Source organism: Rhinolophus ferrumequinum, unplaced genomic scaffold (assembly GCF_004115265.2).
Source record: "Rhinolophus ferrumequinum isolate MPI-CBG mRhiFer1 unplaced genomic scaffold, mRhiFer1_v1.p scaffold_109_arrow_ctg1, whole genome shotgun sequence".
NCBI lineage: Eukaryota > Metazoa > Chordata > Mammalia > Chiroptera > Rhinolophidae > Rhinolophus > Rhinolophus ferrumequinum.
The window spans coordinates 606,665-619,772 of NW_022680364.1; the positions used below are offsets into that span (position 1 = coordinate 606,665).

The 13,108-nt window shown below is 43.6% G+C and overlaps 1 protein-coding gene across 3 annotated transcripts in view; it reads right to left on the minus strand.

Moving 5' to 3' along the window:
- DIP2C (disco interacting protein 2 homolog C) overlaps window positions 1-13,108 on the minus strand; it is a 339,643-nt gene that overhangs the window by 34,178 nt on the left and 292,357 nt on the right. For all 3 annotated transcript variants that reach the window (XM_033102147.1, XM_033102149.1, XM_033102148.1), the window contains 2 exons: window positions 7,875-8,005; window positions 39-207 (listed from right to left, as the gene is read on the minus strand). In XM_033102147.1, coding sequence (XP_032958038.1) covers window positions 39-207; window positions 7,875-8,005 — 300 coding nt within the window. The remainder of the gene's footprint in view (window positions 1-38; window positions 208-7,874; window positions 8,006-13,108) is intronic.

A 13,108-nucleotide genomic window follows, 5' to 3' on the forward strand; every position in this document is an offset into this window, starting at 1 on the left:
CGCCCCCAGGCCCTACAGGGCGGGTGATGGCCGCTTACCTTGAGGGACTCTGTCTGTGAACCCAGCCCCTTGGTACAGAGCTCCATCACCGAGTAGGAACAGAACGTATCGCGGACTTTGTACTGACTGACGGCAAGCAGCCACAAGGCAGGGTTGGTTTCCAGCTCCGATGGTGGGATGAGGATGGATTGGTGCCCGGAGTACACACTGCAGGGGAGACAGGGTGAGCGAGGCTGAGGACAGGCCACCCGGGGCCCCGAGATGCTCGTGGGAGATGGGGGTCAGTGAGGCTGCGGGCAGGCCGCCCAGCGCCCCAAGATGTCCATGGTCCATGAGTGACAGTGACAGTTCCCAGCAACTCTGTTCTGAGGGACGTCCAAGTACCAAACTGTGTGAAAACATCCTTGAATAAAAGAGCCCTAGGAATTATGACCCAGGGTTACTACTCTGTTGAGCACACGCCTCAGTCATCTGAGCTGTGACACGGAGGTTTCTCTCAAGCTGACACTTACCAACTGGGTTCTTTTCCACAGCAGGAAACACAGGGCTGGATTTTGGTAAAATGCTTGGAAGTTTAGACGAGTCAGCAAACTCTTAGCCTGTCTCTGTAATGGTGTCACTGGGCCATGGCCGCTCAGAGTCCATGTGCAGACTCAGCGTGTGACAGAGACAAAGACCCTCGACCACTCAGCGGCAGTCTGGGAAGGCGTGCCTGCTCGTTGCTATAGAGAACTGACATGCAGAGGAAATGAATGAAAGGGAACTCAGCACTCGAACTCTGTCACTCAATTCTTCAGAATGATCCCAACAGATCACTTTCTAAGAATAATACGGTAAAAAGGATCTTCTAGGGACAAATAACTCATAGATAAAACAGCACAATGGCTATGTTATGATACTAAAGCCAATTCTTCTTGAACAAAACCAAGCTCACATTAAAAATTTCAAGACTGTTTACAATAGAATCCAACTGGTTTAAAAAATGTAAGGAAATTAAGTTGGCTCACAAAATCTACTTTAAGCACGGCCCTTAGAAGGAAAAGTATTCTAGAGTGTTTGGGGGCAAGTTTCCATTTTTCTTTATTTTCCATCCCAAAGTTTCATTTATGTTTGTCAAAAGGAAAGACAGTAAATGCTGACCTTTCCTGTTATCTTCTCAAAGGGCTTACTCATCTGAAATTTGTCCTTGGGATATTCATTTATAAAGATCCCTTTATAGTAAGGGTCTTCAAGAGATCAAATAACATTACAACAAACATGTCTAAATGACAAAACTCTGACAGTTGGCATGTATTGCTTCTTACACTGTAGACATACCATATTATTCTTAAAATAACCTTCTGAGAACTATACACTTGGGGTCTAAGAACAAACCAAACATCTCCAGGACACGGGTCCTGTGGCCGCCTGTCTCCATTGGCTTGTGAGAGCTAAGACAGCATGTCCTCTCCCCCTGGGACCCTGGTTCTTGGAGGCAGGCAGCTCCGAGGGCAGTGATAAGCACGAGGGAATGCCCACAACTGGCTCCGTGGAGGCTGCGGCTCTGTTTTGCTACCGTGGGCACAGTCTTTCAGTCCTCTTCTGTCACCTGCAGGCCAGTGTGGCAGAATCAGTCTGCACATCTGGCGTGACTGAACCAGAGCCTTTCTCAGTAGCTTATAGTGAAGACAGTTATTTTCTGAGATTTTCTGGAACCTGAATTTTTCTAGTTTAGATCTTAACTTCAAAAACAACAAAATGAATGAAAAGACATTTTGGAATATTTCTCCCAGCCTGTGGCCTCGCTTTTTGCTCTCTTGTTTTTTATAGAGCAGAAACTGTTAACTTTAATGAAGGCCAGTCTATCGATTCTTTCTTTTGTGGACCGTGCCTGTGGTGTCATACCTAAAGAGATATTGCCAATACCAAAGTCAGCTGGGTTTCCTCCTGTGCTACCTTGTAGGAGTTTCATAGTTTTACATTTCACACTTAGGTTTCTAACCCACCTTGAGCTAATGTTTGCGAAAGCTGTAAGGTCTGTGTCAAGATTCATTTTTTTGCCTGTGGATGTCCAGTCGCTCCAGCTCCATTTGATGAAAAGACCATCTTTGATCCATGGTGTTATCTCTGCTCCTTTGCCAAAGACTGGGTGGCTGTATTTATGGGGGGCTAGTCCTGGCTTTCTGCAACACCAACAGTGACCCTGATGTAGATTTTGGACTCTGGGTGACGATGACATGTCATTGTGGGTTCAACAACAGATTGTAACAAATGTCCCATCAGGTGGGGGTGGTGAAAGGGGGGAGGCTGTGTGTGCGGGGCGCAGGACGGGAAATCTCTGTGCCTGACACTCAGTTTTGCTGTGAACCTCAAACTGCTCTGAAAAGTAACGTCTATTAAAAAAGTAAAAACGTGGGTAACCAGTAGAGGGAAAAAAAAGACATTGTGGTAACTAATATAAACAACTGTAAACTACCACAACTTGGGCACTCAGTAGGGCAGCCACAGGGCTCACTGGGACACATTAACCAGCGTGTCATATGGGCGTGTCTTCTTAACTGACAGGCTGTGTATTGTTCTCTTTTTAATAAAGATTTTATTAAAACCCACCCATTTTAAGCCCAGAATTAAGTGAATTTTAGTAAATTGCAGGTTGTAGAATTATCACAATGCAGTTCTAGAACATTCCATCACCCTAAACGCAGGCTTATGTCCGTCCCTTTGCATTCAGTCCGGTTTCCAACCCTCACCACAATCATTCCATTTTCTGTCTCTATAGATTTGCCTTTTCCGCATATTTCAGATAAATGGCATCATGATACAACCACATAACGTGTGGCTTTTGGGTCTGGCTTCTTTCACTGAGCACATGGGACGTTTATCAGTGTGGCAGCTGTCGTCCATCATATGGATGTGACAAACAGAGTATCCACTTGCCAGTTGGTGGACATTTGGATTTTTTTAAAACAAAGGCTGCTGTGAGCACTGCAAGCACGAAGTGTCTGTGTGGACACGTGTCCCTTTCTTTTTGGTGCTTATGAGTGGCACTGCTGGGTCCCATGGTAAATGTGTGCTTAAGTTTTAAGAACGTGCAAACTGTGCTTTTACCATTTTCCATTCCCACCAACAGTGCATGAGAGTCTGTTCCGCACATGGTTGGTTACCGATGCTTTATGGTGTGTGTTTTGGTGAAATGTCTGTTCAGATGTGCTGCCCATCTGTAAACCATGTTGCTTGTCTCTCACTGTGTTGAAAAGTTCCTTTATTTCTGTTTGGAAGGGCTTTATCGGATAGATGATTTGCAAATATCATTTCCAGTCTGTGACTTGTCTTTTCACTTTCTTAATGGTGTCTTGATGTATAAAAGTTTTAAATTTTGTTTCAAGTCCAATTTATCAACATTTCATGTACATATTGTGCCTCTGACATCATATCTAAGAGCTGTTTGCTAACCTAGGACAATGAATATTAACTTCGATGTTTTCTTCTAGTAGTTTTATACTTTCACTCTTACGTTAAGGTATGTGATTCACGCAGAGTTAATTTATGTACATGATGTTAGGTAACTATTTAATCTTTTTGCATATGGCTGTCCAATTTTCCCAGCATCATCTGTTGAAAAGACTATCCTCTCTCCATTGAGTTGCCTTGGTTCCTTTGCTGAAAAATCAAAGCACCAAACATCTAAGGGCTTATTTCTGGACTCTCCATCCTGTCTCAGTGGGTATTTTATGTGCTTACATCTTTATGTCAGTACCATGCTGTCTTGGTTATACTAATCAGTGTTGAAATTGGGTATTCTGAGTTTCCCAACTTTGTTATTCTATTCCAAAATTATTTTGGATACTGTGGGTCCTTTATTTATATTCCAGGATCATGTCATCAATTTTAGCCAAAAAACCCCCCAAACAAACCTGGCTGAGATTTTAACAGGGATTATACATTAAATCCCTAGACCACTATGGTGAGAATTTCCATTTTAACAATATTGAATCTTATAATCAGTGAATATCAACTATCTGACATGCTTTTTAAAACATGTATTATCTTTAAAATATTTTCAGGTGACTTTGTTGTATCAATGATTCTTAGATAAACCCTTTTCTACTTCATGACTGAAGGAAACTTTAGGATGAAGATATAAAAAAAAATTGTTTGAATTTTTTAAAAACACTTTGAAACAATTACAAAGTTACAGAAAAGTTCCAAGTAAGTAAAAATAACTCTCCCCTGGAGTCATCGGAGGGTGAGTCACTGCCCCTGAACACTGGAGGGGCTATTCCCCACAAGGAAGTATGTTTTCCTCTGTAAGCCAATTAAGACATCCAACTCAGGAAACTGAGACAGTTTTTCCATCTAAGCCTCAGACCCTACTCAAGTTCTGCCTAATGATACCACACAGCGAAAAGACGCAGTTCAGACTCTCTGCTGCGTGAAGCTGGCAGGCAGCCATGCTGCAGAGTGTCCCTCAGTGTGAGTGTCTGATGTCCCCATGATTAGATGCAGGAGACACGTCTTCAGACACTTCTTTTCCTCATTGCGAGCCTCCCAGTGACAGTGTCCCACTGTCGACCAGCTTCACTTTGACCTCTGGATTCAGGCTTCTGCTCCGTGAAACCTCCCCCCTGCCCTTTGTAATTAACCTACCATGTAGATCCTTGTCCCTCGCTGTGCCTGCAATCTGTTCACCTATTTATATCTGAAGAGTCAGACAATTTCCTATTTTATTCAAAGTGTTAGTAACCTACTACAATCTTTATTCATTTTGATGCTCAAATTGCCCACTTTGGCCAATGGAATCCCTTTCAAGCTGGTGCTTTGGTCCTTTCGGTCCCCATCATTCTGTGAGCACTTCTTGTTTTTTCCACAAAAAGACGTGTACGCCATCTTGTACACTTCCTGGGACAGCCCTGAAATCAGCCATTTTTCAAAGGAGACTGGCTCATTTGGGAGGAAAATTTACAGATGCTGGGCGCTCCTCACTACAGCTGGCTGCTCCCAGGTCCAGTTCTGACACACAGAAAAGAGTCCTATGAGGTCAGTGGTTCCGAATAGGCTTCCTTCTTCGTTGGCCAAATATGTGTGAGGTCACTTTGGCTCTACTGTTGGGATGGAATATTCTGAACTGTTTCCCAAGAAAAATGTCAGCCACAGTGAAATGCCACTGCATTCTAGATTGAGGCAAAAATCATTAAAATATTTTAATTGTTCAGTTCTATTTGCTCTCTCAAAAAGTTTAATTGTCCTAACTAGAATGTTAGTGTTTTTTTAAAGATACAGGACTAGATTTTAATCCAATCTAATACAATGAAATATTATGAATGCATCAAATACTTGTTTCAGAAGTGTCTGAAGACATGAGGAAATATCTACTACAGACGACTAAGGAAAAGGAGAAATTATGAGCCGTTTCACGCAGTCGCATATCGGTTTTATAAATACACTGATGCACATTGACAAAATTGTACGAGGTGTGATGAAACAACACAGTGGGTGTTTTAAAAAAATTATTATAGCAAAAGACACATTGCTATTAATCCTCCTCAAAATACTCCCCTTCGCTTTGAACACACTCATCCCATCATTCTTGCCACTTTCTGAAGCAGTTCGGCAAGTCCTCTTTTGTGAGTGTCTTTAGTTGCTCTGTCGTAGCTGCCTCGATGTCCTGAATCATTTTGACTTTGGGGAAGAGGCAGAAGTCACACGGTGCCAGATCCTGTTAATAAGGTGGATGAGGACACACAGTAATGTTTTTATTGGACAGAAATTGCTGTTTAACAGAAGCGATGTGTGACAACGGAGCGTTATCATGATGGAGGATGTTTTATGGCACACTTTAAAACACACCTTCTCTCAAACGACTGACTGCTCACACCTGACTGACTACACTGAACAAGTTGAAACTTGTCACACACTGTTACTAAGGCTTGATGCACCACTTCTAGTATTAAAGATTCCTACCTTTCCATTGAATGGCACTCGGCAGCAGCATTCACCGTATTTTCTGATCACAATGGAAAGGATCCATGTTACACATCGCTTCTGGTACAGCAATTTCTGTCCAATAAAAATATTACGTTGTGTTCTCATCCACCATATGCACTGCATCTGGCAGCGGCTCTTCCCAAAGTCAAAATGAGTCAGGACATCGAGGCAGCCATGACAGCACAACTAAAGACACTCATGAAAGAGGACTTCCAGAACTGCTTCAGAAAGTGGCAAGAACGATGGGATAAGTGTTTCTGAAGCGAGGAAGAGTATTTTGAGGGGGATTAATGGCAATGTGTCTTTTACTGTAATACATTTTTTAAAAGTTAAACATTCACCATATCTTTTGATCACACCTCATATGTGCACTTAAAGATTTATGAGTGAACTCATGTGTTGTTTGGTGTTTGCTTTAAAATGTTCCATATGAAAAAGGGACAGAAAAATTAGAAAGATGGATAAAACAAAACAGGCAACAGGTGGACCCTGTGAATCTGGACGGTGGGCACTGGAGTCCACTGCAGCATTTATACACTTGCTGTGTTAATAAAAAAAATGCTATACTGCATTAGAAGATAAACTCAGAAAGACTATATGCCAATTCTAACAGTGAAGGTTTCATGGTATCAGTAGGTGGTATGATTATTGATAGCTTTATTTTCTTCTTTATATTGCTCTGTATTTTCTAACATTTGTACAGTGAACATATATGTTTAACAGAAAACAAATGCCAGTAAGCCTCCATGTTCACCCTCTCTATAAACACCAGCTATGAGCCTCGCTCCGCGGGCTGCTGGCTGAGGCCAGTGTGACCTGGAGGGGAGGGCAGTGTGACCTGGAGGGGAGGGCAGCGTGACCGGGAGGGGAGGGCAGCGTGACCGGGAGGGGAGGGCAGCGTGACCGGGAGGGGAGGGCAGCGTGACCGGGAGGGGAGGGCAGCGTGACCGGGGGGGGAGGGCAGCGTGACCGGGGGGGGAGGGCAGCGTGACCGGGAGGGGAGGGCAGCGTGACCGGGGGGGGAGGGCAGCGTGACCGGGAGGGGAGGGCAGCGTGACCTGCTGGGGAGGGCAGCGTGACCTGGAGGGGAGGGCAGCGTGACCTGCGGGGGAGGGCAGCGTGACCCGGAAGAGAGGGCAGCGTGACCTGCTGGGGAGGGCAGCGTGACCTGCTGGGGAGGGCAGCGTGACCTGGGGGGGAGGGCAGCGTGACCTGGAGGGGAGGGCAGCGTGACCTGGGGGGGAGGGCAGCGTGACCTGGAGGGGAGGGCAGCGTGACCTGGGGGGGAGGGCCGCGTGACCTGGGGGGGAGGGCCGCGTGACCTGGAGGGGAGGGCCGCGTGACCTGCGGGGGAGGGCCGCGTGACCTGCGGGGGAGGGCCGCGTGACCTGCGGGGGAGGGCCGCGTGACCTGGAGGGGAGGGCCGCGTGACCTGCGGGGGAGGGCCGCGTGACCTGCGGGGTCGGGCCGCGTGACCTGGGGGGGAGGGCCGCGTGACCTGCAGGGGAGGGCAGCGTGACCTGGAGGGGAGGGCAGCGTGACCTGGAGGGGAGGGCAGCGTGACCTGGAGAGTGGCGGCTGTTTCCATCCCACCTGCATCAGGGAGAACCCTGAAGGAGGACAGCACCTGGAACACCCACTGATTTAACACAAATTCCAGACCAGGGAGAACTGCTAGGATTTAAAGGTGAAAGAACAAAGCTTGGGGCCTGTGAGTCCTCTGCTTGGGAAAATAGGAGTTCCCAACAAACAACTCTCAGAATGTCCCCAGAGGCTGCCATCTCTGTGGCTCTCAGCATTCTTCACAGAGACTAATTTTTTTCAATGCCACAGAATGTGCAGCCCAGTCAGCCACCCAGGCAGGCAGGGGGGGTATTCATTGTTTGGAAGATATTGAAGGGGACACTCACCTGCAGAGGCACCACAGGACAAAGCCGAGTCCGCAGTAGGGGTCCAAGCAGATGGCCACTTCTCTGGAGGGGTAGAGCTCGCACTGCAGCTTAATGGATCGGCAGAAGGCACTGGTGGCTGAGTGACACATCTACGAGACAGCAGGGCCCAGGGTCAGCAGGATGGGTCATGCGGACAGGCGTGCTTTCTGGGCGAGAGTGGGCTGCTATGTGCTCATCAGCCTTCCCGTCCTGAGAAAGCCACACACACAAGCTCCTGGTCCCTCAGCACTCGAGCAACTGAAGCACAGAGGTGAGTACGCAAGGGCTTCCTCTGTCACCCGCCGCAGTGCCCCCGCCCCGGGCAGGGACTACACCTTATTCATGTTCATCTCCAGGCCCCACACTACGCCTGTCATGGGACAGGGGCCAGCAGAGTGTGTGGACTGAAGCACCCCGTCTTGGGGAGCAGGAAATGAGGCTCAGAGAAGGTACAGAGTTGGCTGAAGGTCACACGTCTGAGCTGGAACCAGAGTCCGGTGCACTGAGACACTATCATGTGAGAGCTGCCAAAATTACTCTCAGCCCACCATCGAGGGACAGGAACGTGCTTCCCCACTTCCAGTGTCAGTCCCACTACGGTCGGTATGGAACACGATTTATTTTAAAGTGCTGTAAAACATATCTAATAAAACCAGTTTTCTCATAGAAGCTTTCTAGCCAATCAAACCTAAGAGGAAAAGGAAAGTGGCAGAAGTGCAGGGACCCGTCCCAGGTCCCAAGTTAATGTGATATAGCATCTCACCAGAGTGGGACTCTAAAAGGACCAGTAAGAGGATCGCAATGTTCAGGGGATGCCGCGAAATGCCTGGGAAGCATTCGCTGGTCACTCCAGTGAAAGCTGTCTGAAGAGCAGGGTGCAGGGACCCTTGCACTCAGGGTCACTGGGACAAGCCCTGCCCTGGAGGTTTCACACAGATATTTTGACTGAATGCATATGAGCAACGTCTAATCACTCTAGAATCGAACACGAGTAGCTCTTTGTAGCTTGCTTTTAAAGCTGCCAACTTTAGGATGTTAAATGGCATCCCCATGGTAACCTCAAAGAAAAATAGCTATAGAATATACACACAAAGAAATGAGAAAGGAATTAAAATGTTTCACTACAAAAAAATCAACTAAGCACAAAACAAGAAAGTAATGCAGGAAATGAGGAATAGACAAGCTATTAAGACATATGGAAACTAGCAAGCTGTGAGAAGTCCCTTCTTATCACTTTGAATATAAATGGATTAACACTCCAATCAAAGACAGAAACTGGCAGAATGGATAAAAACCATGATCCAACCATATGCTGCCTACAAGAGATTCATTTTAGATCAAAAGACACAAATAGTTTGAAAGTGAAAAGATGGATACAGATATTCCATGCAAATGGTAACCAAAAGAGAGAAAAGGTAGCTATATTAATATCAGACAAACAGACTTTAAATCAAAAAAAGTTACAGGAGGAAAAGAAGGGCACACACCCCAAAGGACTGACAGCAGCAGCATCTCGAAGAGAGATCTGAACACCCATGTTCACAGCAGCGCTAGTCACAGTAGCTAATACGTGGGAGTGACCCAAGCGTCCCCCGACAGATGCCTGGCTAACACACGTGGTGTGTACAGGCCATGGAACATTACTCAGCCTAAGAAAGGAGGTTTAATACAGCAAGAAAATATAACAACTATAAACATCTACACACTGAGTAGGAAACCATCAAAATATATAAAACAAAAATTGACAGAATTGAAGGGAGAAACAGGCAGCTCCACAATAACAGGAGACTTCAATACACCACTTTCAATAATGGACAAAACAACTAGGCAGAAGTAAAGAAATAGAGGACTTAAACAACACACGACCACAGTGCAACCCCCGAACAACACCACAAACCAAAGAGACATACACACATACTCTATTCAACCACAATAGAATACACATTCTTTTCCAGAGTACGTGGGTCATTTTCCAGGACAGACCGTATTTTATGCCACAAATTAAGTTTCAATAGCTTGTAAAAAATAGATATTATACAAAGTATCTTCTCTAACCACAACAGGATGAAATTAAAAATCAGTAGCAAAAGGAAAACTGGAAAACCCAAACATTTGTGGAATTTAAACATAGTACTCTTAACCAGCCAATGGATCAAAGAAAAAATCACAAGGAAAATCAGGAAATAGTTACATATAAATAAAAATGAAAACATAACACACCAAAACTTATGGGACACAGCAAAAGCAGTATTAAGGCCGAAATTTATAGCTATAAATGGTTACATTAAAAATCAAGAAAGAGGGGCAGCCAGATGGCTCAGTTGGTTAGAGTGTGAGCTCTCAACAACAAGGTTGCTGTTTCGATTCCCACGTGGGTCAGTGAGCTGTGCCCTCCACAACTAGACTGAAGACAACGAGCTGCCTCTGAGCTGCCAGTGGGGTGGTCGGATGGCTCAGTTGGTTAGAGCGCAAGCTCTTGATGACCAGCTTGCCAGTTAAATTCCTGCATGGGATGGTGGGCTGTGCCCCCCGTAACTAAGACTGAAAATGGCGACTGGACTTGGAGCTGAGCCGCATTGAAGGACAACGACTTGACTTGGAGCTGACGGGCCCTGGGAACACATTGTTCCCCAGTATTCCCCTCCCCCTCACCAAAAAGAAATTAAAAAAAAAAAATCAAGAAAGATCTCATATCAACAACCTAACTTTACAATTTAAGGAATGAGAAAAAAAAGAACAGACTGAACCTAAAGCTAGCATAAGGAAAGAAATAATAAAGATTAGAGCAAGATAGACAAATAGAGAATTAAAAAATAGTAGAGATAATCAATGAAACCAAAAGTTGGTTTGTGAAAAGCTCCACTAACAAACCTCTAGCTAGATGGACTAAGAAAAAAAGAAGGAAGACTCAAATTGCTAAAATCAGGAATTAAAGTAGGGACATTTACTACTTATTCTACAGAAAGAAAAGGAGCTATGAGAGTACTATAAACAATCGCACATCAACAAATTGCACAATGTACATGAAATGGAGAAATTCCATTTCATATTATTTGAAATATAAACTATCAGGAAGGAACAGAAAACCTACCAAGACTAACTCATGAAGAATAGAAAACCTGAATAAACCTATAACTTGTAAGAAGATCAAAGCAGTGTTTTTTTAAAAAAAATTCCCAACAAAGAAAAGCCCTGAACCAACACAGCTTCACTGGTGATTCTACCAAACATTAAAGAAGCACTAACACCAATCCTCTTTAAACTTTTCCCCAAGAATGGAAGAGGATGGGAGGATGGGACACTTCCTAACTCATTCTATGATGCCAAAGCCAGACAAAGACACCACAATGAAAGAAAACTATGGATAAACAAACCTTACGAATATTGGGATAAAACCCTAATATACTAGCTGAGTATACTAGCAAACGGAATTTAGCAACATATGAAAAGGCTATTATACATCATGACCAATTGGGATTTATTCTAAACAGAATGCAAAGATGGCTCAACATGAAAATCAATATAATATATCACATTAAGAGAATGAAGGAAAAAACACAAAGTCATCTCATTTGATGCAGAAAAAGCATCTGACAAAATTCAACATCTTTTCATTAAAAAAACACTCAAGAGACTAGCAATAGAAGGAAAGTACCTCAATATATTAAAAACAATATATGGGAAAAAAACAGCAAACATACTCAATTGTGAGAAACTGAAAGCTTTTCCTCTAAGATAAGGAACAAGGACACACACCTTCTCTCTTTCTATTCAACAAAGAACTGGAAGTTCTAGCCAGAACAATTAAGTAAGAAAAATAAATAAAAGGCATCCAAAATGGAAAGCAAGAAGTAACGTTATCTCTGTTCACAGGTGATAAGATCTTACAGGTAAAAAAGCCTCAAGATTCCACAACTGTTAGAAATTATAAATGACTTTAGCAAAGTAGCAGGAAAGTCAACATGCAAATATCAGTTGCATTTGTATACACTAAATAAAATTCTGAAAAGGAAATTAAAACAGTTCCATTAACAATGGCATAAAAAAGAATAAAATATGAAGGAATTAACTTTACCAAGGAGGTGAAAGGTTTGTACAATGAAAACTATAAAACATTATTGAAAGAAAGTAAACAAATGAAAACACATCCCATATACACAGATGTCAATACTACACAAAACAATTCAGATTCAATGCAATTTCTTTCAAAATCTCAGTGATGTGTTTTGCAGAAATAGAAAGACCCATCGAAAAAATTCATATGGAATCTCAAGGAAACTTGAATAACCAAAACAATCTTGAAAAAAAGACAAAGCTCAAGGACTCCCACTTCCTGCTTTCAAAACTTACCACAAACCTACGGGCATCAAAACAGTGTGGTGCTGCTACAAAGACAGACATAGAGGTCAACTGAATAACATAAGCAGAAAAAAACCCTCACATATACAGTCAAATGATTTTTTGACAAGGAAGTCAAGACCAATCAATGGGGAGGCATAGTCTCTTCAACAAATGGTGCGGGGATGACTGTATATCCAGGTGCAAAAGACTAAAGCTGGACCCCCTACCTAATACCATATACAAAATTACCACAAAATGGATTGAAGACCAAAAACAACAAAACTCTGAGAAGAAAACATGGGACAAAATCTTGAGGATATTGGACATGGCAATGTTTTCTTGGATATGACACCAAAGTCACAGGCAACAACAAAAAATAGAAAAAGTTGGACTTTATGAAAATTTTAAAAATTGTGCATCAAAAGACACTATCCACATAGTAAGTAAAAAGGCAACCCAAAGACTGGGAGAAAATATCTGCAAATCACATACCTGATAAGAATTTATAGAGATTGTGCAATTTATTCAGAATATATAGAGGACTCCCAAAACTCAACAAGAAATAAGCAACCCAGTTCAAATATGTGCAAAGGACTTGAACAGACATTTCTCCAAAGAAGACATACAAATGGCCAATAAGCACATGGAGAGGCTCAGCGTCACTAATCCTTAGGAAACGCAAACCACAACGGCAGTGAGATGCCACCTCCCACCTGTTAGGTGGGAAAATAACAAAATATTTTCTGTGACAATAACAGAAAACAGTAAGTATTGGTGAGGATGCTGAGCAACTGGAACCCTTGTGTGCCACTGGTGGGAATGTAAAATGGTGCAGCTGCTGTGGAAAACGGTATGGTGGTTCCTCACAAAGT